This window comes from Gavialis gangeticus, unplaced genomic scaffold (genome assembly GCF_001723915.1).
Source record: "Gavialis gangeticus isolate Ggan-Ray unplaced genomic scaffold, GavGan_comp1, whole genome shotgun sequence".
NCBI lineage: Eukaryota > Metazoa > Chordata > Crocodylia > Gavialidae > Gavialis > Gavialis gangeticus.
This window is the reverse complement of record NW_017729029.1, coordinates 61,697,703-61,720,786: the sequence shown is the minus strand read 5'-3', so window position 1 is coordinate 61,720,786 and position 23,084 is coordinate 61,697,703. Positions and strand designations below refer to the sequence as shown.

Below are 23,084 nucleotides of genomic sequence, written 5' to 3'. Positions count from 1 at the left end.
TTATACATTTTAGAAGTCAGATGCATTACAAAGTATTTCACTGTGAAGCACTAAATCAGGGGCTGGCAACGTTTTGAGCTAGAGTACTAAAAACACAACCTCCACCCACACCTCGACCTGGCATGCGAGGCTGAGCTGCGATAGGCCTGATCCTCATTGCTGGCAGTAGCTGCATGCACATCTCTGGGAGAACGGCAGAGGAGGGACTGGGGTTATACTGCCCCAGGCTCTTCCCTGCTGCGTACTATAAAGTACATGTGCACCCACTGCCATCTTGGAGCCAGTGCTGGGGCTCCGGATCTTGGTACAGCTGTTTGCAGCCTGCTCGCTGCCTGCTGGAGCTGCCCAGGGCTGCTTCAATAGGGTTCCATGTGCTATATACGGGCTGACTGAGGTCCAAGGGTGTTTCAGTATGGGGCTAGCCAGCAAGCAGCCCTCCCACTGAAGCATCCTTGTGCCCCAGCTAGCTACTCGGCAGCACATGTAACCCTGTTAGAGCAGCCAGCCCAGAACTGTGCTGATGGGGTTCCACATGCTGCGGAAGGGTTGGATGAGACACAAGGGTGGTGCAGCATGAGGGCTGTTTGCTGGCTAGCTCCGCGCTGAAGCACCCTGGGCCCCAGCCAGCTGGGGCAGCATCCACACATGCGCTGCTATGCACAAAAAAACACTTTGCAGCAGGTTAGGACTTGTTTACTGCACAGTTAATTAGGCAACTGCACAATAAACATCTTGTGTAAACTCATTGCTTACCAGACTGTTGATGCTGCTGTGTCCACCTCCTCTGGGCACTCTGTGCACTTGCTGAAAAAGAATGGGATAGCTGCCCAGTTATGACCCCAAGTAAGAAACATGGCAGATGCAGACACTAATTATGTTTCAGAAACAGTCATGATGGAAGCTTCCATAATGTGGCCACCATAACTTGACTTGTGAGTAGACAGGCTGAGGGCAAAGTAGTTACTGAAAAAAAATAGTTGAGGTATAGTCAGGGTCTTATACTTTCCTAAACATGAATTAAGATATTAATTCTACCCTTAATCCTAAGAGTATCCTATGCATACCCCTAAAGTTAAGTACAGGCATGTTAACTTCCATGAGATATTATACTTCTATAAGCAATACTTAGGATTTCTTTAATTATTTTTCCTTACCCATTAATAGGGAGAAATGATGTAATTATAAAACCAAATCTAGAGATGTCCTATAGGACTCAAAGACACTTAGTTTGCCTACATTTTTATTTAATCAGATTTTTAGAATTCTGTTTCCCTTTCCTACCAAGCCCACTCCCACATCTTCCTATAATTTGACCCGCTGTTATTAATGTGATTTTAGGTTTGTGATTTTATTATTCTGGAAAGTGTCACGAGAATCCTATGTGCCCTCCACACACAAGGGAAACCGAATCTCATCTTTTTTCAACAAAGCAGTAAGTATACAAGGGAATCCTGGGGCCCTGTTGGTTTAGGCCTAGTAGAACCTATTCACAGAGAGAGGACAACTAAAGGGTTCTCACTTGATGGGAATACTACCCAGTTCCTAAAGACTACAATATTTTTACTGCAACATTGCAAATGAACAATAATTGGTCTTAATTATAATTGTCATTATTTTAAAAATAGATTAATTTGCATGCCAGAATGTGCTACAGCACATATGATTTCCTTTCTACTGGTACATGCCTCATAATAGATAGCTGAACTTAAATATCTGATCCTGTCATAAAACTAATCTTTGCTTCTACTTCCCAGAACATGTTATTCAGAAAATGAAGTATAGCAACACAGGCAGGTAGATTGCCCAGTGTTGTGTCAACTAATATCCCCACCCATTTAATTTTCTATAAAAGCCATTAATGAACAGTGATCAACAATAAAAAGGAAGCTCTTTGTATTTGTGCCTTCTTTCTCCAACAAGGACAACATAAATGAACCCATTTGGGAAATGCAGTGGATTGGATGTTGGAGGTATGTAATAATATAATGCATTACCTAGTAGTTTTACCTAATTTAAAATGGATTTCTACACCCAAAAGAGGAAAAAATAATTTTCCTTTACTTCAGAGCAAATTTCCAAATAATAATTAGTATGTAGTATGAAGAAAAAAAAAATAAAATAAGCACTGTAAAAAAAGTATTGTTCTAATGTGTGCAAGTGGATTGTTTGTTTGCCTGTAGCCATTGCTCCTTTACATACTGAGAACCACTTGCTTTTATTTCATATGTTGTTTTAAATTGTTTTCTTCTGAGTGATGAAATAGACTTTAATAATTAATAGATTTCTAAAGTCAGAAGAGATGCATTGTGATATAATCTTATGCATAACACAGACCATAAACTTCCTTGAATTAACTCCTTCTTAGGTCCAGTAATTCTGACTGAAATAAAACATACATTCTAGAAAAGCATTTAAACTTTGTTTACAATGTACGTTAATGAAAAAGTCATTGTGACATTGTGACATTTGGTGAGCTGTTATAATGGTTAATTACCTTCATCATTAAAATTTGAACCTTGTTTCTCATCTAAATTTGTTTACATTAAAATTCCAGCCATCAGATCTTATTTCACTGCTATATTAAAGAGTTTTCTATTATCAAATGTATATTCCTCATGTAAGTAATTGCAGACTAATCTAATCAGTTTTTAAGATTTTGTTTGATAAACTGAATAGATTGATCAGTTTGAGTTCTCACTATCAGCCATGTTTTCCAATGAGATAATCAATCTGTGGATCTTCTCCATTCTTCTCGATTTTTTTAGCACGCTTCTAGCAGCATGAACATCAAAATTCGAGACACAATATTCCACTTGGAGTTGCATAAAAAAACTTCCTGCCTCTTCCTATACAATATTCCCCTGTTTATACATCCAAAGATTATATTAACCCTTTCAGCCACAGTATCAGACTGGGAAAATCATGTTCAACTAATTACCTACTGTGGTTTCTCCATCCTGTCAGTATAGTTTGGATTCATTTTTCCTAAATGACTTGACAGCTAGCCATATCAACATAGTTTCTGTTTTCATTGTGCCTGGTTTACTAGGTGACCCAGATTATATCAGTGATTTATTTTCTTTATTACTTATTTTCTCCTCAATCTTTGTTCAACAGTTAACTGATCAATAATGATTTTTTTCTTTTGTGTGACTGATAAAATATTTTATATACTTATTATGTGTATCAATGAAATGCCTAGAGTAGGACTTCTTGTGCCTGATGTTACACATGCACAAAAAAAAGAGAAAGCCCTTAACTCAAAGGCTAGGGTCAGAAGTTACACATAAACTGGTTTAAATTATTAGAAACTGGTTTAAACCTGTAATAGAACCAAAGTTCAGTGCACTTCAACTACTTTCAAAATGGCCAAAACCATTTTAAGATAAACCTGGTTGGATGCAGTATCAGACTGAACTGAATTAGGTTGAACCGGTTTATACAACTTCTGTCCCAGACCCCTTCCAGGTTCAAGTTAACTCATAGTCCTCCCAGTAACCCAGGATGCTTTGCAGCCCTGGACTATGCTATCTGTTCCAGTGGAGCAGGGTTGGCTCCACCCCTCTGCTACCTAGCTGGATCACTATCACTGCTTAAGCTGGCTGAGAAGGGGGTGCAGTGGGAAACCTGGCTCTGAACCCTAGCCAGGGTCTGCCTGGCAGGGGCAGAGCAGCCCCACACATTCTTTTCCCCTCCTACCCGCTCGAGTGGAGAGGTGGGTGATGTGACCAGACACTGGCCAGGCCGGCAAGTTGAGGTGGAGGGGAGGGAAAGGGATTTGAAGTCCCTCCTCTGCCCAGAAGGGACCCCAGCCAGGGTCTGCAGGCAGGGGTAAAGCAGCTCCTGCCTGACTTTTCCCTTGCTCCCCACTCAAGCAGGGAGCAGGAGAAAAGCCAGGCAGACCCTGGCTGGGGTCCCATGTAGTAGGGGGGAGAGTTAAACCCCCCTCACTTGCTCCAGACCAGACCCAGGGTTTGCCTTGGAAGGTGGGGAGCAGACCCTGCCATGCTTCTGCCCCCCATTTCCCAGTTGAGAGGGGGAGGGCAGCCTTTGCCAGGGTATTCTACCTCACTCGAGCAGAGAGCAGAGCCATGACCCAGCCCAGGGTTGGCATGCAGAGGTGGGGAGGGAGGGATGTTTGAGCTTTCCTCCCTCCCAGCCTGACTGTGCAAGCTCTGGGATGGGATGTGGCCATGCCCCTCCTCCACTGGAGTGAGTAGTGAGACAGGGCAAAAACCTGGCAGGGGCTTTTCCCCCACCCAGGCAAACCCCAACTGGGGTCTAGTACCAAGGAGGGGGTGAAACCCCCCCTCCTCCACCTCAAGGTACCCAGGCTGAAGTCTGGCCAGGCACCCTGCTCTCCACTCAAGCTGGGAGGCAAAAGCCTGGCAGGGACTGCCCCCATCAGACCCTGGGTGGAGTCCCATGCATTACTGAGAGTGGGTTTAAAACCCCTCCCTCCCTGCCTCAGTGTGCAATCCCTGGGGCATGGCCATGCCCCCTGATCTCCTCTGAAGGAGGGGGGGAGGGGGAAAAAGCTTGGTAGAGGCTGCCCCACCCCTCACCAGATGGACCCCAGCTGGGGTCCCCTGCAGGCCAGGTTTGGGTTTAAAGCCGCCTGCCCCCCTCTCAGCATGGTGGCTTAGAGCAGGAGTGGGGAGCAGGGGAAAAGCTGGTAGGCATTTCCCCACCCCAGACAGACCCAGGCTGGAGTCCCATGTTGGCCAGGGAGTGAGATTTAAAGCCCCTCTCCCTCTGGCCTCAGCATGCTGGCCCCAAGCTGGGTCCTGGTCATACCATCTCCACATAAGCTGGGAGGTGGGTGGGAAGCCTTGGAGGGCTTCTCTCCTCCCTTCCCCTTGGCAGTATCTGGAAGGCATGCTCCAGCACCCCCCAGCTTCTGACCTAAGTCACTGTAGGCATGTGGCTGCATTTTCAGAATGTCTATTCACTTGCTTATGTGGTCAATCTACGCAGTTTAGACTAACCTGCAAAGATTTAATCGATTCAGCCTCCGGCTTTTGACTGCCTGTACTTAACCAAAGAGTTCACAGTCATAAATATAACAAAGTCTGATCAAGAACTGATCTTTATGAGATGCCATTAAATCATATATATTTGGTAAAATTTCATCATTTACAATTATATATGCCTGCTATGTTGATGTTACATACTACAGATTTGTATCCTACAAATTTCTTAATCAAACTATAATGAGACACCAAATCATACACCTTTCAGAAGGCAAAAGTGATAGTATTGATGTAATCCAATTAACCATCCAAACATGTAATGCTGTAAAGTGATAAAGTTAAAAAGATTTGCTTAGGCCCATGTTGACTGGCAGTAGCTATATTACCGAGGTTCAGTTCCTAATTCATTTTGTCCTGTATTAGTCTTTCAATTATTTTATTTTATCATGACAACCCCCACAACAAACCTCAAATCCCAAAATGCACTGCCATTCCTAAATTATATACCCAGAATCTCTGACAATGCATTGCAAATGGAAAGTGTTTTCATTGCAAATATGCAATCATACCTGTTTGCTCTAATTTATTTAGACATTACTTTTGGTCTTCTGAAGTAGATATATTTTTTCAGAAATCTGTAAGTAACAGGGTATGGAACAAGAAAGTATATTGGCTTAAACTTAAAGGAATGCATAATTTCTATGTCCACTCTACCACACAGTACTTGGAAGCTAAATCAAAGCAGTTTACCCCTGAATGAAACTACTAAATAGCATGATTTAGTTGACAGAAAACAGATGCATGTAATAGTCATAATGGAGTAACTGATGACTGTAAGTCACCCCACCTCATCTTTTCAGGTCAGGACATCATTGTCAGTCCACACCAGTAAATTTTCTTGAAGAGCCCAATCCAATGGCCCTTACTTACCTGATGGGATACAAATTGCTCCTTCAGTCTAAAGATAATTGGTAGCTTCAGCTGTTACTGCCAAAAATTCCACAGGCACACATGCAGTATTCTATATACATATTGCAGAGCAGTGCTGCAATATGTATATAGAATACTGTATATGAATTTAAGTTTAGTTGCATGCTTGCATAACAGCTATGAGATGATATTTTGTTGTATAAACTAACGCGACAAAATAAAGAGCATGCTGTCAGAAGACTCAGAGATAACTAGAACCCTTACTCCAAACAGCAGCAAATAGGAGCAGAGATAGGGATGACCTCTTTATGAAAAGACTCTTCCATTCACCCAGCTAGGACACGATAACTTTTTTTGCCTTGTAGGAAGCAGCTGCAGGCACATGCTGTTACAACAACTACTCCTCAGAGTCTAAGCAAACTTCAGATCCAACTAACATTGCAAGCAACAACAGCATACATGTAAGCCAGACATGCCACTCAAGTCTGTTGCTGAAATGTGAAAGCTAGGCTACTATCTCTCTACAAAACTCTATTCAGCATCATTAAGGGATTTTGCCTAGTTCCCCTACATCAGTACAGGAGAATGGGTTCCTAGATGGTCATCCCTCCTTATGGATAAGATTTAGGTCAGACTCAGTAGAACTAAGAGAACCTTGGGAATAAAAAAAAAATACAACTATGAATAAATATGTATCGTGGGATTTTCAAAAGGTATTCAGCATTGGCCTAACTGCTTCTACTGGAGTGGATGAATTTTTAACCATGACTCCAAAAAAAAGAGGGGGGAGGGAGGAAAGGGAATCAGGTAAATGTAGAGTTTATTTCTGAGACACAGTTCAGAAGCTTATCAGAAGCTGAGGAGACACATAGGTCCGACTGTTTTCAGATTCAGGCCATTATTTTTTAATCTTTACCCAAGACAAAGGTTCTGTTTTTTGTATGCATCCCTGAATAAACGGCAATACAACCAAACTATTTCAGAAGGTGATCCAAGAGTTATTGTAACAATAGCTGATCACAAGTTTTTCCAAAGATTTTACATCAGAAAATGCTGCTCTGCCAGCATTGAAATATTTAATTAAATCACACAGATTTTTGTAGCCTTCTGCTTAAATCATGGAACCATAAGAGACTTGTTTCAGATTTTTTTGAAATTTCTGTTTGAAATGAACTTCCTTTGAAATGTTATTTGAAATATTTTACATGATTTCGTGACATGCCACTAATAATTGGGCATAGAATAATACGACATCCTATTTTATAGAAACAAGATTTATTCTTTAATTTTTTTAATGACACAGTAAGTATGACACTTTGAACAAGAACAGAAAACATTCTCAACATACAAATGAAAGGTGCAGCTGTCTTCAATATTCTAAAAGAATGGTTCCAGTCTAATATAAGGACAATAAAACTAAGAACTTATAATGACAAAAATTATTAAAAACAAAAAGTAAATTCAATTTTAATCCAAAATTAATTTTTTAAGTTTTCTGATTTTTTTTGAACTTCCATTCCATGGGAATTTTTAAAAATATAGTTGAATTGCCTTGAGTTGGAGTGAAGACAAATTTGAATTTTCACCCATGTTTCTACTATATCCAGTTATTTTGGGTCACAGTCCTCCCCATATTCTTTTCTTCAGGTTAAAGTGAGAAAATAATTAACTTCAGTCAGTGAAAGGGTGCATTTTATTAACCCAAGTGTGCTAGCCAGTAGGGCTGTGCAAAGCTTCGGTTGCTGATTCAATTCAGCAGAGATTCAGCCCAATTCGGTGGCCGAATCTCTGAATCCAAATCGAATCAGGAGACCCTTTAACCCTCTGCATCGATTCAGAGAGATTCGATGACTCAGACATAGACACAGCTTTAAATGTTTTTTCTACATACTTCAAAGTACCAGGCAACTTGTGAATACTGAGATGATGTGGCAGATGGAGCATGCCACGGGAGTGTGGGCAGCTCCCCAGCATGCTTGGCAGTGGACCCAGAAATGGATCAGAAGCACTTCCAGTTCACTTCTGGGTCCACCGCAGAGCACACGGGGGACCCCACCCCCTGGCTCGATGACTGGTGCCTCCTGAGTCTGGGGGGGCACCCGGGGTCTTCCACAGCTGACCACCAAGCTGAAGGGGTGCAGGGGGCTGGGGCTACCACACGCTCAGAGGTGGACCTGGAAATGGACCAGAAGTACTTCTGGTCCACTTCGAGGTCCACCGCCGAACATGCGGGGAGTTCCCCTGCACTCCTGTGGGATGCTCCATCTGCCCTACCATTTCAGGATAAATGGAGGCTTAGTCCTCCAGGGACTCCATTTTTTGCCCTAGCTGCTCTAGCATGCCAGGAGCCAGGAGGAGTTGGGCAAAGGCAGTTTGCCTGAAGCGGGACACAGTTCCCCATAAAACACACAGGCAGGGGCATACACTGTGGCACAAAGTATCTGCACAAATTTGCAGATGCAAATCTGCAAATTTAGACATCTAGACATGGCCAAAGAGAGTAACTAGGTAATAGCCCTTACACAGAGGCAAAACTGGGAAATTCTGAGCTCTGGGTAGCACATCAGGCAGCAGGTGCAGCCAGGCAGTGGCATGGTGGCTGGGGAAACAGGTGCACAGGAGAGAGGATCTATTTTTTTTATTTCTTCCCCCCATGAGTCAATCCTCCCTTCTCCCTTTGTTATGCTACTGCCCCTAAGCTCCATGCAGAAGCCAGGCCCAAATCCCTGCTAACCTTAACATGGTTACAACAAAGATAGGGATCTTAGACCTCTTTATTCCCTCTATGGGCACATCTACACATGCATTTAAGCGCAGCTAAATTTAATGTGCATTAAGATAATGCTCATTAAGTTAATTTTGGCAGGTGTATACACATCCAGGGATTTGGCACTAAAGTAAGGGTGTTAAAGTTTGTGCCAAGTCCCTGCAGCCCTGCCATGTGCCCCTAGTGGCTGGGCAGACCTGGCACTAAAGTTAGTGCTGGGTCGTGTCTACATGTGTAGTAATGCAATTTAACTAATGGCACCTAAATTTGATACCTGCATTTGCTGGTATCACATTTATGCATGATTACCCTAATTTAGCCATTTTTAATGTGTGTTAAGGGCATGCACATGTAGATGTGTGCCCAAAATGCACATTAAATTAGGCTAATGAGCATTAACGCATCTCATGTAGATGTGTCCTATGAGACTATATTAGATGTAAGGAGTAATGAACATAATTCTCATTACAATCAATTTTGGAGTGAGGCATTTAATAGCCTTAAGTGCCAAGTGGATAAATCACTGATTCTCAGATTCTCAGTCTGAGTACTAAGTGAAGCTACTTTGCACTGCTACTATTGTGGATTTTGAGTGGCAGGAGAGCCTACTCTCTACTTCACCCTTGCCAATAGAGACATTCTATTAAACTGCTTATCCAGTTAGGACTTGGTTTTACATGGTTGTAGTTAAAATGACCTCCTTTGGATGTTTTGTGAGAGAAGGCACCACTCCTAAAGCTCAAAGAATTGCTCACTGATTGCTACCACATGTCCCATTCTTTATTATATATATAAATCCTGTAGCTCTTAAACTATTTCAAATCTAACAAGATAATAAAATAATTTTTGGATATTAAAAAAACCCAAAGATGTGAAATCAGACTATTCCCAATAATTCTCCTAGAATCAAACCTTTGAGGTTGTAGTCTTCTGGGTTTTGTTCAGAAACTTTCAGTAATGAGTCTGAAGTTATGGAAAAAACCCTCTGCTCTTTTTTCATGTTTAAGACTAATGGCCCAGTCCTGAATGCTTAATAGAAAATTACTTGAAACTGGATGCTCAGCATCTCCTAGAAAATGCATAATGGCCTGCAGATTTGGTCCATAATTTAGGTGCCCCAAGATTCAAGCTTTTGTCATAGCAAACTAGACTAAAGGTTTATCTTAATGTGATATAGTGATGTTGTTATAAGAATAAAGTTTATTGTGGTTCTTTTCTTTATAGGGATCTCACTTTCTTTGGGTCTTTTCCTTTAAGATAGTTCTGTCTGCTCTGAGTAAGCTTGTGCACAGCTCTCTCAGCAGTCAAAAAATACTTGCAGGAGAGAACTCTTTATGCCAAGAGACATTATCGGAGCTGGTATCCTCTCTAGAGGATTGTTATACTTGGTTTCATGAGGAACATATGTCACAAGAAGCATTTAAATGATTACATTCGAAAACATTCACAAGAAAACAATATCATTAATCTTTCATTTTGTCCAATATTAAGGATTATTGAAAAAGACCAGCCTGTACTTAAAAAGGAAAATGTTGCCATATTTGGAAGAAAAAAAGAAGTACAACTATGAGTTTGCTATATCCACTTCATTTCATGGGGTGCAAAATATTGTCCGAACCCCGAGCAAGATGCGCAAGGTGGTGTGGATGCTAGTGGTCTTGGGCTCCCTTGCCATTGTCACTTGGCAAATCTACAATCGCTTCATCTATTATTTGAGTTGGCCAACCACAACTTCAGTGGTAGTTCAGTATGTGGAAAATATTGAATTCCCTGCTGTGACTTTTTGTAACTTGAACAGGTAAGACACTTTTTAGTGCATCATAAATATGGAATAATAGAGTTAAATGTCTCTTGTTTAAAATGTCATTCTGAAGTACATCTATTAAAATTGATGGAATATTAGGGGTGCAAATAGAGGTGACAATTTTCACCAGATCTGGCCACAGAAAGTGGTCTATAGCCATGACCAAACGAGTTCATGGCTGCAGACAGTTAAAAAATGGTTGATCCAGTGAAAATCTGAACCGTCATTGCATGAGGGGTCAGATGACATTTCAAAACATAATGACTTCTATGACTTCTGTCTGCATTGCCTCCCAGCCTCAAGTTCAGTCTGGGGGCTGGCTTTTCAGCTCCTACTGGAAGGTGGAAAAATGTATTGGAGCCCCCACCCCCAAGATGGAGTGGGGGCAGGGTTCCAAATCACCCACCCCACTCTCCAGTGCTAGAGAACCCTAAAATGAGATCCTTCTCCTCGCTTTCCCCTCTCCCATTCTGAAAGAGAGACAGGCTAGGAGACAGGAGGGGCTGTTGCTGAAGGAAACCAGCTGCAGGCTCCCAGCCAGTAGCTAGATTCCCCCTCCCCCAGAACCAACAATGAACTTCTGTTTGGTCTAAGGGAATTGTTGTAACTCAGAACACTTCCTGCAAAGTGTTCTCAGTTACAGCAGGGAGCTGCACTTCTGGTCTGTATCCTAAACTGACTGCATATGGTCAGTTTTCAACATGCTAGGTAGGAATTTTGCTACACGATTTTAAATGGAAATGAATAAACACCAGAAGCTCCTGAACAAATCTTTAAGTACTTTACTGCACTGAGAAAAAAACTTGATCATCTAATCATACAAGTAGAGGCACAATCTTTTGGAAGAAAATCATATGAGTAACACGTTCTCATTGTCGTTCCTTAATTCCGGAACACTTTCTCTCTTGGAACCTACCAGAGCCCAAGCCTGGACATCTTTTGGAAGCACTGTAAGACCTTTCTACATCAGCAGGCATTTAGCAAAGAAAGCTAGGCTGGGTTATTGTTTAGTGGGCTTCCATTTTATGTTTTCTCCTCTTCTATAAGCATTGTTTTCTGTTTTATAAGTTATTTGGTTCTATTGTAAGCAGCCCTGAGCCTCTCCTGGGAAGGGAGGCATATAAATCAAAAAAATACAATTTTTTCTTGCATATAATGTCCCCAGATTAAATATGTACCTTGTTTTTGGAAAGCAGAATGTAGAAATTATTTTTTTCCAGAGTCATGATCTGAAGCTATCTTTTCCATGAAGAGACAGTGTTGCCAGCTTCTTTCCAGGATGGCAAGCAGGAGGGATGGCATCCAAAGTTAACCTTTTCATAGCAGCTCTCAAATTGGAAACAGTTTTCAGCTGTTCATTTGGCTGCTCAGCTAAAAACTGTTGCCAATTTGAAAGCAGCTTTGAAGAGAGTAATATTGGACTTACCATTCCTTGCTACCTTAGACAATCTGGAAGCCATCCTTCAGCACTGCCTCCCAAACTTCTATTCCAGCAACGAAAAATCAGCCTCCCTGCTTAAGACATGTACCCCAATTTGGGATAACTGATTTTTGAGAAAAAGGTGTGTGTAGTATGCAAGTAAATATGGTAAATTAGATAGTGAGAGCTTGGTCTTAAAGGAGCTCTTCAATGAATCTATGTAAAATATTTACCTGAAAAAAATTAAGGATCAGATTTTTGTTTGTGCTTCATTTCAGCAGAGATAACAGATATGTATTATAACTGCTTTAGGATCTCTGATGCCTGTATCAGTCATGCTATAGGCCAAAAAAAGTAAACCGTTTGATCAGTAGGATATATAGTACCATGTATAACTACAGAACCACCAATATATTTTGCTTAAGGGTGCTCAATCCGGTTACATTCCTTTGGAAAGTACAGTCAATTCAGAGACACACTTGTGCACCGAAATTTGCAAGCCTGACAGGCTCAATTTAGGAACCTAAATATGAATTTGGAAGCTTAAAAATCAGGTTACTTCTATTTAGAATTACTGCTTTTCCCATTGGCATCAACAAATTGGTACTCATTCAACACTTCTGAAAGTCAAGATACTTTTCTTTAGGAAGTCTAAATAACACTCCCCTGGGGATTCCAATCTGAACATAAACCTTTTCGAATTGTTTAAAGTGAAATTATATATCTATATCTCCATCTATATCCATACACACACGTGTGTGTGTGTGTGTGTGTGTGTGTGTGTATATTTATATTTAACTCAGATTCAGCTGAAAAAAAATTAAAGTAGTGTAATGAACCTGCAAGCTCATTACTGTAGAAACTGTCTTGAAATCTGTGTAGTTTGCCCACATTTTACTATCAAGAAAGATATGTTTTGATCTCTCCATCTCTCACCAGTAGAATGAGCCACAGGTGCGATCCCCAAACCGATGGGACATACCTGGCCCTTGTTTTCCTTGCGGGAAGGACTCTCTGTGACAGAATATACAATGCCAATAATAGAAGTCTATTTGGCTATGATAGGCAATAAATTATTGTAGCTATAACGGCAGAATGTTATGGGTAGTCAACACTCAACTATTCAGAGTGTGGCAGCTGGACACAATAAAATGAAAATTTGCTTCTACACCCATCTGTTCCTGTCAATTTATATATTTCTATTTTTAGTAAGAAACATTCCTTTTTGAGAAACAAAGCCAACCATGCACATGGTTGTTTTCAAAAGCATAGTTAAAACTATATGGACAGAAGTAGTCATAGAATATTGTGGAATTGCAAAAGGGGAGCTTTATACAGATTTTCTGATATTTTAGGCATCCAAGATACATTTTGATATATAAAAATTGACATAAAATGGTAATTCCATGACAATATTACACAGGAATAGTTTACTTTTTCCTTTCAACATCTTGAATTCAAATCCATCATAACACTTCAATAAATCCCTAATTTGCGTCATTATTAGGTGTTCCTTTACCATTTTATGAGAGAAAGGGATATACAATGCATTTGCGGTTAAACACACCTTTATCCCAATCACATTTTAGAAGATTTTCAAATTGTTTCTAGGCATTAGATTCACCCTAGATTTACGCCACCTTTCACCACCAATCACCAGGCACAGAGTTCCTAAGGAAGGATAAGCAAGATGGTTTGAACTCCAGTTCCCATGGCTACGTGAGCCCCTTTGGCTGAGAGACTTCTGCAGATAGACAAAGAGGCGGGCTGCCTAAGTGATGGCACTAGAATTCTCTGGTTCTCTGGTTCAGTTCCTTCCATCGTGCCTCCTAGCCTGATATCTGCCTGTGACAACTGACAACTTTCTGGCAGGTCTACCAACCTGCCAGAAAGTTGTCAGTGGTTGCTTCAGATGGCCAGTCTGTGGTTTTAAAAAGGGGTGGGAGGAAGTAGAGGGGCAGAGTTTGGTTTCACTTGTTTTAACTCAAATCCCCATTGCCAGGCCAACACTAAACCTGAGTTTATAAAAACTAAAAGTGTATTTGCTAAAAGTGCATCTTGCTCTACCTGCAGATTGTCTCCATAGTTGCCCAAAGAGTTCAAAACTACACTTCTAAATTCTATTTCCTTCTTACAGGTTCCAAATCCAAGCAGTAGCCAACCTCAACATCATTTATTTTCTCTGGAGCATTGTGTCTGGTGTTCTTCGTGCATTTGCTCTGGATGACAAACTCTCTCCGGACCTAAATGATTTCTTGAATGGAAACCAAAACTTCAGCATTAAAGAGTTTACAAAGAATAATGGATTTTTTCTCAACAACAGTACGTTATTAGAATGTGATTTTTTTGGAAAGCCATGTTACCCAGAGGTAATACTTTTTACTTTATTGTAATGGGAACAGTGGAATTAAAAACTCTCTAAAAATAAGTGATGCGCCTAGCAGCACATTAAGCTGGGTTGGACTGCAGCACATTAAGCTGGGTTGGAAAAGCCCTGGTGGCAGGAGGTCCGGGGGTCAGCCTGCCAAACCAGGGGTGCTCCAACCTGGCTCAAAGTGCTGCAGAGGGGTTGGCTAGGGCACAAGGGTGCTTCAGTGTGAATCTAGCCAGCAGACACCCCCATATTGAAGCACCCTCATGCTTCAGCCAAGCACATCAGCATCTACACGTGCATTGCTGTTCACAAAAAAACCTCTGCAGCAGGTTAGTACTGTTATTTACAAGTACTATCCTGCTGCAGGGTTAATTAGTTACCTGCAGCCTAACAGGTTTGCACCTATAGATGCAGAAATTTTTACTGTAAAGCTAATTAGGCAACTCCACAATAAACATTTCATGTTGATATGTCCAATGACTTAAATTTTTGGTGACAATACACCCTTAAAACCATTGAACAAATAGGCAAGTAGTATACCATACTGGTCTACTGTAGTACAACTTCATACATTCCTTTGAAACAGATAGAAATTACTTCACAAGTATTATCTACTAGAAATTATAGTACTAAGTGAACACTAATTTCCTCAAGTCCTGGACTTCATAAGGAAGAAGACAGTAGGACCTTATGAAAAGTTATTCTAAGCAACCAAAATCATTTAGTGGACAGTTAAAAAATTTCTTTTGGTGAGTTCCATACGTTTGTTTCCATAGAAAAGATTTCATTCTTGATTAAATTCTATAGGACTATTCCATCAGTAGTTTGTGTGTTCACCTGCTATGGTCATAAATATACATCAACAACAGATAATTTAGGCAATCTAGGCCATAAAGCATTCCATAATCCCAAAAATAGATTGAGGTTATCTGGTTTCTTTTTTATTTTGTTTTCTACTTATATTGTTATAGGACTTCGAACATGTTTTCACTGAGTATGGAAACTGCTTTACTTTTAACCACATTGATCTTCCAGCAAAGAGAAGAGTGAGCATCTCTGGAAGAGGCCTAAGTTTAGTTTTTGATATCAAACAGGTATAGATATGATAATAATCTTACATTATATATTCACATAATACATATTCAAGATGAAAAAAGCTACTATAACCACTTTTCTGTCCTTCTGCATAACATGGGCAACAATTTCACGAATTAATTGCTGGGTTAAGACCAAAATTACTCACTGAAGGATAGCACATCTTTAAGAAAGATGTCCAATCTTGATTTGAAAAAGTTTTGAATGGAAAATCCACCATATTTCCCAGTAAATTCCCAAGCTATTTACCAGTGGTTGTATGAAATCAGTAAGTGGTGGTCATCTTTGAACTAAAGAGCCCTATTTGAACTTCAAGATGGTGTTCTCCATTTTAGTCCCTGTTTTAACTGACCCTCCAAGATTTTAGATCCTAAGGCAAAAAAAGAAGAAGAAGATACTTTGTTTTTCTGCTTTTCTTTAATTGCCAGAGGAGATTTGTCACCTACTTAAACTTCATCACCAAATGAGGTGTAAATTCGAGCAAAATGCTTTTTTGACTTTAAATAAAGCTAAATGTCATAATGTAAATATCACATCATGACACTGCTTTTCTAAGGAATTATTTTTGTATCAGGCACTCTTCACTGATGACCCTTCCCTGGGTTTTATTGATGCTGGTATAATTTACGTTATCCATTCACCTAAAGAACCTCCACGGTTTGATGGCTTGGGCCTATCCACACCAGTAGGCATGCATGCCCATGTTGCAATCCGCCAACTAAAGGTAAGCCATTTGTGTGATGAAGTATCAGTCTCTCTCTGAAATTTAAAGTACATTTTTACTCTGAAAAATTACAACAACAGACATTTTAAAAGTTTGATATGAATTATGCTTCAATGACTTCCACAATAATTTTTTCCAGAGTCCAAATCATACTGTATTAGAACTTATCACATCTAAGCTGTTTTGTGCATGTATTCCACCTGGCAATAAATGGAAGCCAAACCAAGGCAACTTTAGCAGTTCTTTTATTCCAGAGTAGGTAGCTTCCAGCTACCACAATATATAGAAGACATGCAAAACAGTCACCATAGATCAGCTGATGCACTGTAAATCTTTATTCCTTCCTTGTAATTGGGTATAATATGCAGTAGCATAACTAAGGATGCCAGTCTGAAGGATTCATGATTGGGAGTGTGGAAGGGAAAGTGCCAAATGGCAGGACCAAGAGAGCCCATGTCACCACAGCAGTGACCTCTATTCACGCAGTTTTGTATTACTGGAACAGCAGCCTACACCGCCACAGCAGCCCTCATACAAAGAGGCAAGCTCTTGGCACCTTGCTCTCTGGTCCTTGGTATGCACATACATGCACAAACAGATGCACCCTCACACATACATACACCCTACCCCATACCAGATAGAGGATTTATGTTCTTTCTACATCCAGAGGCAAAATAACCAAAAACTTAAGCTGCTCCAATTCTCTTGCCACAGAACATAGGATCTGACCTTGGAATATCAAGTTTCTGAAATGTTTCAGAAACACCTCCCTAGAACTCTGTCTCTAGGGGCAGGGTTCTGCAACATGAAATCAATTACCTGTACACACCACAGGTTTTAATCCGCATTAAGTTAAATAGGTTTTTAAAATATAAACTTGTTTCTTTTGGAGTGTCGCATCAGTGTTTGCATGCACTAGGATTTCAAATGAATTAAACTTTGGAGCACTGCATCTGTGTTTGCACACACTAGGTTTTCAAATTAATTAAGCCTGGTCCCCAGCCAATGCCACAGGAGAGCAGGATGGTCCAAGCTCTACCCCCGTGGTCCAGGGTCCTCCACCCACCCCATGCCCTACCACACAGCTGTGGAAGCAGGAAGATGGCAAACCACACAAGAAAAGAAAATGGAAGCAATTTGAAAGGGAAAGCAATTCGAAGGGGTGAACTACAAAATAGTTGCAGCGCCATTTGGTAGACAAAGAGGCTCATTACACGTCTTTGAGTGCCTTTTTGTGTGCATGCAATGAATCCATGGATGCGACACTTATATTCCCAGTGAGCCAAACTAAACTACAGCTGAGGATTTTTAGTTTAATGCATCAGAAAAACTTTTAAAGTGTGTGGAAAACCTTCTCATGCAAACAGTCACACAGTTGCAGCGCAAGAAAGGGCAAAAAATGTGGCGTGTACAAAGGCCCGTACTTTCTTTGTGCAGCCCTACTGAAATCCAATTCTGTCAGTCTGTCTACACTGTCAGGCTGTACAAGAGAATCAAGACCCAAGAGAACAGATATTAAACATACACACACTTTTTGTTATTAACCTCAGATTTAACTCATATCAATTCAACTTTAATTCATTTAACATTTTAGTATAAATTGAACATAGTGTTTTATTAACAAACTTTGCATTTAAAATAGTATTAAAGCATTCTACTTTACTATTTTCTATTCAAGACAGTTATCCAAGAATACCCTTGGGGAGAGTGCAATCCTAATATCAAACTTCAGTATCACAATATCTACAGTACCTATGGATGTGTACAGGAATGCAAGGCCCATTACATACAGGACTGGTGTGGATGTTTGCCATTCATGCTTCCAGGTACTTCTTGGGCAGTGTTACACATGTGGTACAAAGTGGTTCATGGTTCTTCAAACAAAGATGGACTTCAAACTTTTACTTTCACTTAGAAAGCTATATCATTCTCTGAAAGGCCTTGGCACGACTAGACTTAATTGAAAATTTTAAATTCTTCTCATCAAACTTTGACCTTACAGTGAAATATTAAAAATATTTGATTAGCCCTAACCATCTGGTCAGCATTTCTTAATGTTGTCATCTGAACCCCGAATGAACATCCAAGTCTACATCACAGAGTGCATGAAATTGGTCATCTTAAACTTGACCCCAGAAGAACTTTGGGCTAAAACCACAAAATATCTTTTGTGCCATTATGTGCATTCTTCACTGCTCAACTTTTAGGCCACTAGTTCCTACAGCCCTGAGTTAGGAGCTCAAGTTCAATTCACGAGAAGTTGGGTACCTAAAAAAGGATCCACAAAAAACAGGGTATGTGCCCAGAAGACAGAACAGATGTAGAGACACAACTAATACATTTTACTCTTATTTTCCATGATTTATTCAACTGTATTTTATTATATTAAGTCTTACAGTATTAGTAATAATACAATATTGGGCAATATGTGCTGTCAGGTGCACCAGTGAAATGTGGAAAAGTCTGTAGATTTTAATTATTACATTTTACTTGTACTAGTACCCCAAGAACAGAATTTTCACTTTGATGAAATAGCTGAATACAGGAATAGTTTACCTGATTAATCATTATTTTGCTTTTAAAGGAAATGGAACAGAATGTGACCTACTCAAATCTTACAAATGTGTTTCTCCTGCATTATGTAAGTAACAACTGACTTATTAATACCTTTCTATTCTTTAACTTCTTTTAAGTAAATCAGAGGACTCCAAACAAATGCCAGAAAGTAGCTAGAATTCAAGACTGATCCAGTTATTAATTATTACAACTTACGATTTTAACATTTTCAGTTCTTATCATATCCATGTTCATTTACTTATACTATTTCCATGAATCTGTGCGTGTTTGGAAAATGCAAATAAGGTAGTCAGTTGTAACTTTCTATTTGTGGGAAGCTTACTTTCAAGGGTCTTGTATACTACTGTTATGTTTTCAGCAACTACATTTTAATACATTTTTCATGGGTAACTGCACAATGATGGTATATTTAGATGTTATTTTTACAAACTTTACATGCTTTTTGTAGAACAAAGCATTTTATTCCAACAGATGATTCCTCAAAATGGCCTTGAGGCAGGAAGGAAAACCTTTTCACTGCCACAGGTTCTGTACTCTTTCTAAGGTCTAAACAAACAACTACACTGATGTGATTTACACCAGGGCTTACAGATGACCAGATATTGCAGGGTACCCACTGGCTGTACACACTATCATTGCACCTCACAACTAAGAGGCAAAAGCGCAGATTTGCTTATAGCAAACAAATACCCTGGCAGAGCTCTGGACTCACTTTTATACTGCTGTAACTTAGAGTGTAGTTTTACCTCTCATCTTTTTTCTAGAATATTCTACAGCAGATTCAAGTAAATTATACTGCATGTCACCCATATAGACAAACCACATGTATGTAAGCCTTTATATAGTCAGATTAGGGTTCAATATGACTACCCTTACCTGCACATAAGCTTTGCCTTTTTGATTATTAATAGCAACTGTTACTTTCAATTAATAGGCCTGAAAAAAAAACCAAATACTGTTTTAATCCTTCTAGGAATATTCATAAGAGGAAGTGTAAATACATTTCAGAGTTAGCCCATTTCTTATTACTTCACTAAATGCCAGCCTGTATATGGAATCTTGTTTCTCTTTGGTTCTATATTTGTGAAATTGTACAAAAGCAATTCATTTCTATATGCAAATGATCAATATATAGGTGATTTAAAAAAATGTTAGCCACACTTATAAAATGAATCATCCTACTGACTTTGTGGCCCTCTACACATGCAGCTACAGGTGCAATGAGATCTAATGTGCAATCCACAAAATTACACCTCCTCCTATGCTGTGGTCCTTGACTTCTGAGATCTAGCTGGATCCCAGCACCCAACATCTGCACCTGCAGGACTCTGGGTCCCTGTGCTGCTGGGACCCAAAGTTGGCAGCTGCTGGGACTGACAATCCCCTCAGTTGTCAGACTCCCAACCCCAACTGAGTCTCAGTCACCCCTGTGGCTGAAAGCCCTGTCAGGTGATGGGGCTCCCAGCTGTAAGGGAGACCCTGCTACATGCGCAAATTAAAGCTAGATAGCAACCATCTATAAAATTATTCCACATTTTTAAGGTCAAACTTTATAGCTGGTTTGGAACTTTTTATGGCATGATTGTGACTTTACAGGTGTAGCTGGTCCCAAGGTAAGAGCACAATGAATCAATTGTGTAATGCCTGTACCATATGGAGGGGGCCTTCATTTTAAATCATGAGTTGATGAATCATTTCTCTTCAACTCTAGAAATTCAGTTCAGAATTTTTAAAGCTGTTTTACAAAAGAATGTAGGTGGAAGAAAAAGTCAATTAGATTAACTTTGGGCTTCTTGGTCTCAAATGTGTGCAGTGTTCAAATGAAATATAGAATGAGTTTTGTCGTGAGTCTTAGGCAGTGATTAGTTCCAAAAGGTTCATATCCTTGACCTTTGAATGCTGAGATATTCCTCATTTCTCAAGAGTAGGTATATTACTCAGCGGGTGCATCTACATGTGCACCGCTTCTGCGCAGTAACTTAAGTGGCAAACTTCTAACTATGGCAATTTATGCAGATTTGGGCATAAATTTGCTACCTGAATGATGCAGATAGCAAATTTACACCAAGCAGTTACTGCATAGTAAGGCATGTGTAAACTCCTTACTGCACAGTAACCTTGTTTGTGTGGAATGACTTGAGACTAACTTTAGTTCCAAGTCAATCCATACACAGCGTTACTGCACTGTAATGCCCGCATGTGTAGACGCTGACATAAAAGTCACTTACTACACAGTAAGCTACTGTTCAGTAAATGCATGTGTAGACACACCCAGTAGATATTTGGGGGGAAGTATTTCAACTACCTTCAAAGAAAGTCTGTTGGGGGAGAAGGAGTTAAACCCTGTTACAGTTTGTGACTAGATCCAAAAAAGTCTAATGCATTTCAGTGCTGAGCAGGCATCTAACATGGCAAACTTCTAGATGCTAACATTCCAGGACAGAATACAAAAACCTGAGGTAGGTATTGGTACCTCGAATTTTTACACAATGTATGCAGAGGGTTTGGTACTTCTGAACAGAACCCAGAACAATCAGCAGGCTTATCAGGGAGAGGACAAGGCATCATTAAATCCCACCCTTTTGGGAGGCTTAGATACCTTTCAGAGAAGCACCTCCCTCTATGTGGGATTCACATTTTAGAACCCTCTCCTGAAGGTAAACACCTACACAGTTTCAAAAGAAAAGATAAATTAAGAAACAAAAAGCAGACTTCACATATTTATTTTAAAATACAGGATACTGAAAGCATGATATCAATTTCCTTTACATGTTAAGGTAGTGACTAAAGTACTCAGGACATAAGGTACCAATGCTCAATTTCCTTCTCTGCCTGAGAGGATTCAATCCCACAGCTCCCTCCTCCCTGTAGAGTGTCCTAACCACCACACACGGGGTAGGAGGAGGACAGAGAACTCTCTAGCCCCATTAAAGTTTTTCCACTTTTGTAGAAAAAAATTTGAACTGCACTAGATACGGTTATGTGAGAGAGGAGGAGGAGACAATAAGTATGCCTACATATGCAATTTACACCGGCTTAAATTTACTGTGCAGTAAGCAGGAATAGCCTGGCGTCTACATGTGCAGGCATTAAAGTGCATTAATATTAGTCCCAAGTCAGTCCACAGTCCTTACTGTGCAGTAAGGTGTCTACATGTGCGTTACTGCACAGTAACTAATCAGGTATAAATTTGATACCTGCATGATGCAGGTATCAATTTACACTAAAGTCGGCATAAGTCACTATATTTTCTGTGCAATACAGACATCCACATGTAGATGTGCGCCTGTACTGCACAGTCATTTTTGTTACTACACAGCAAATGGGCATGTGTAGATGCACCCATTGTGTCTCAAAGATGCATTTAAGACACTAATCTTGAAAGGGAAAGGAATGAGTTCCTCTGTGCATTTTAAATGAATAGGACCATGAATACAAATATAAGGCTGGAAGTGACCTCAAGAAGTCACCTCGTCCAACCCCCTGCTTAAAGAAGTATCATCCCCATCTAAACAGTCTCATCTAAGTTTTTGTCTCAACCACTCTTAAAAACTTCCAGGGAACACATCTACACATGCTATTAATGCGAAGCAATAAACTCCGATGAATACCAGGAGTAACTAGGAATAACGGTCACAAGCTGGCAGAGGGTAGATTTAGGCTAGATATCAGGAGGTGCTACTTCACTGTCAGGGTGGCTAGGATCTGGAACTAACTTCCAAGAGAAGTGGTGCTGGCTCCTACCCTGGGGATCTTTAAGAGGAGGCTAGATGAACACATTGCTGGGGTCATTTGACCCTAGTACTCTTTCTTGCCATGGCAGGGGGGTGGACTTGATGATCTGCTCAGGTCTCTTCCGACCCTACAAACTATGAAACTATATTGCATCGGAGTTTATTGCTCCAAGGCACTGTATTTACATGTGCATGCAGAAGCACAGCACATTTTGCTGAGTCAGAGCAGTCCCAGCTGGCATCAGGTCCAAGGGGTCAGCCTGCCAGCTTGGGGCTGCTCAAACCTGGCTCAATGTCTTGTGGAGGGACGGACTAGGGCACAAGTATGCTCCAGTGCAGGGCTAGCCAGCAGGCAGCCTTTCACTGAAGTACCCTACTGAACCCAGAGAGCCTCATCAACATCTACATGTGCATAGCTAATGTGGTCCCCATTTATAAGAAAGGGAGAAAGGAGGACCCAGGAAACTATAGGCCCATAAGCCTCACATCAGTCTTGGGGAAAATCCTTAAAAAAATTATCAAGGATCACATCTGTGAGGGGCCAGCAGGGGAGATCATGTCCAGGGGAAATCAATGTGTGTTCAAAGGCAGGTCCTGCCAGCCCAACCTGATGGCCTTTTATGACCAGGTAACTAAATCCCTGGACGATGGTGTTGCCGTGGACGTAGTCTTTCTGGGCTTCAGGA

General features: G+C 40.5%; 1 protein-coding gene across 1 annotated transcript in view; it reads left to right on the top strand.

Annotated features, from left to right (window-relative positions):
• The first annotated feature begins 1,930 nt into the window (after window positions 1–1,930).
• ASIC5 (acid sensing ion channel subunit family member 5) overlaps window positions 1,931–23,084 on the top strand; it is a 31,697-nt gene continuing 10,543 nt past the window's right edge. Inside the window, exons 1-7 of the mRNA XM_019521057.1 lie at window positions 1,931–1,970; window positions 10,162–10,468; window positions 14,032–14,263; window positions 15,240–15,362; window positions 15,938–16,087; window positions 17,766–17,913; window positions 18,672–18,728. Coding sequence (XP_019376602.1) covers window positions 1,931–1,970; window positions 10,162–10,468; window positions 14,032–14,263; window positions 15,240–15,362; window positions 15,938–16,087; window positions 17,766–17,913; window positions 18,672–18,728 — 1,057 coding nt within the window. The remainder of the gene's footprint in view (window positions 1,971–10,161; window positions 10,469–14,031; window positions 14,264–15,239; window positions 15,363–15,937; window positions 16,088–17,765; window positions 17,914–18,671; window positions 18,729–23,084) is intronic.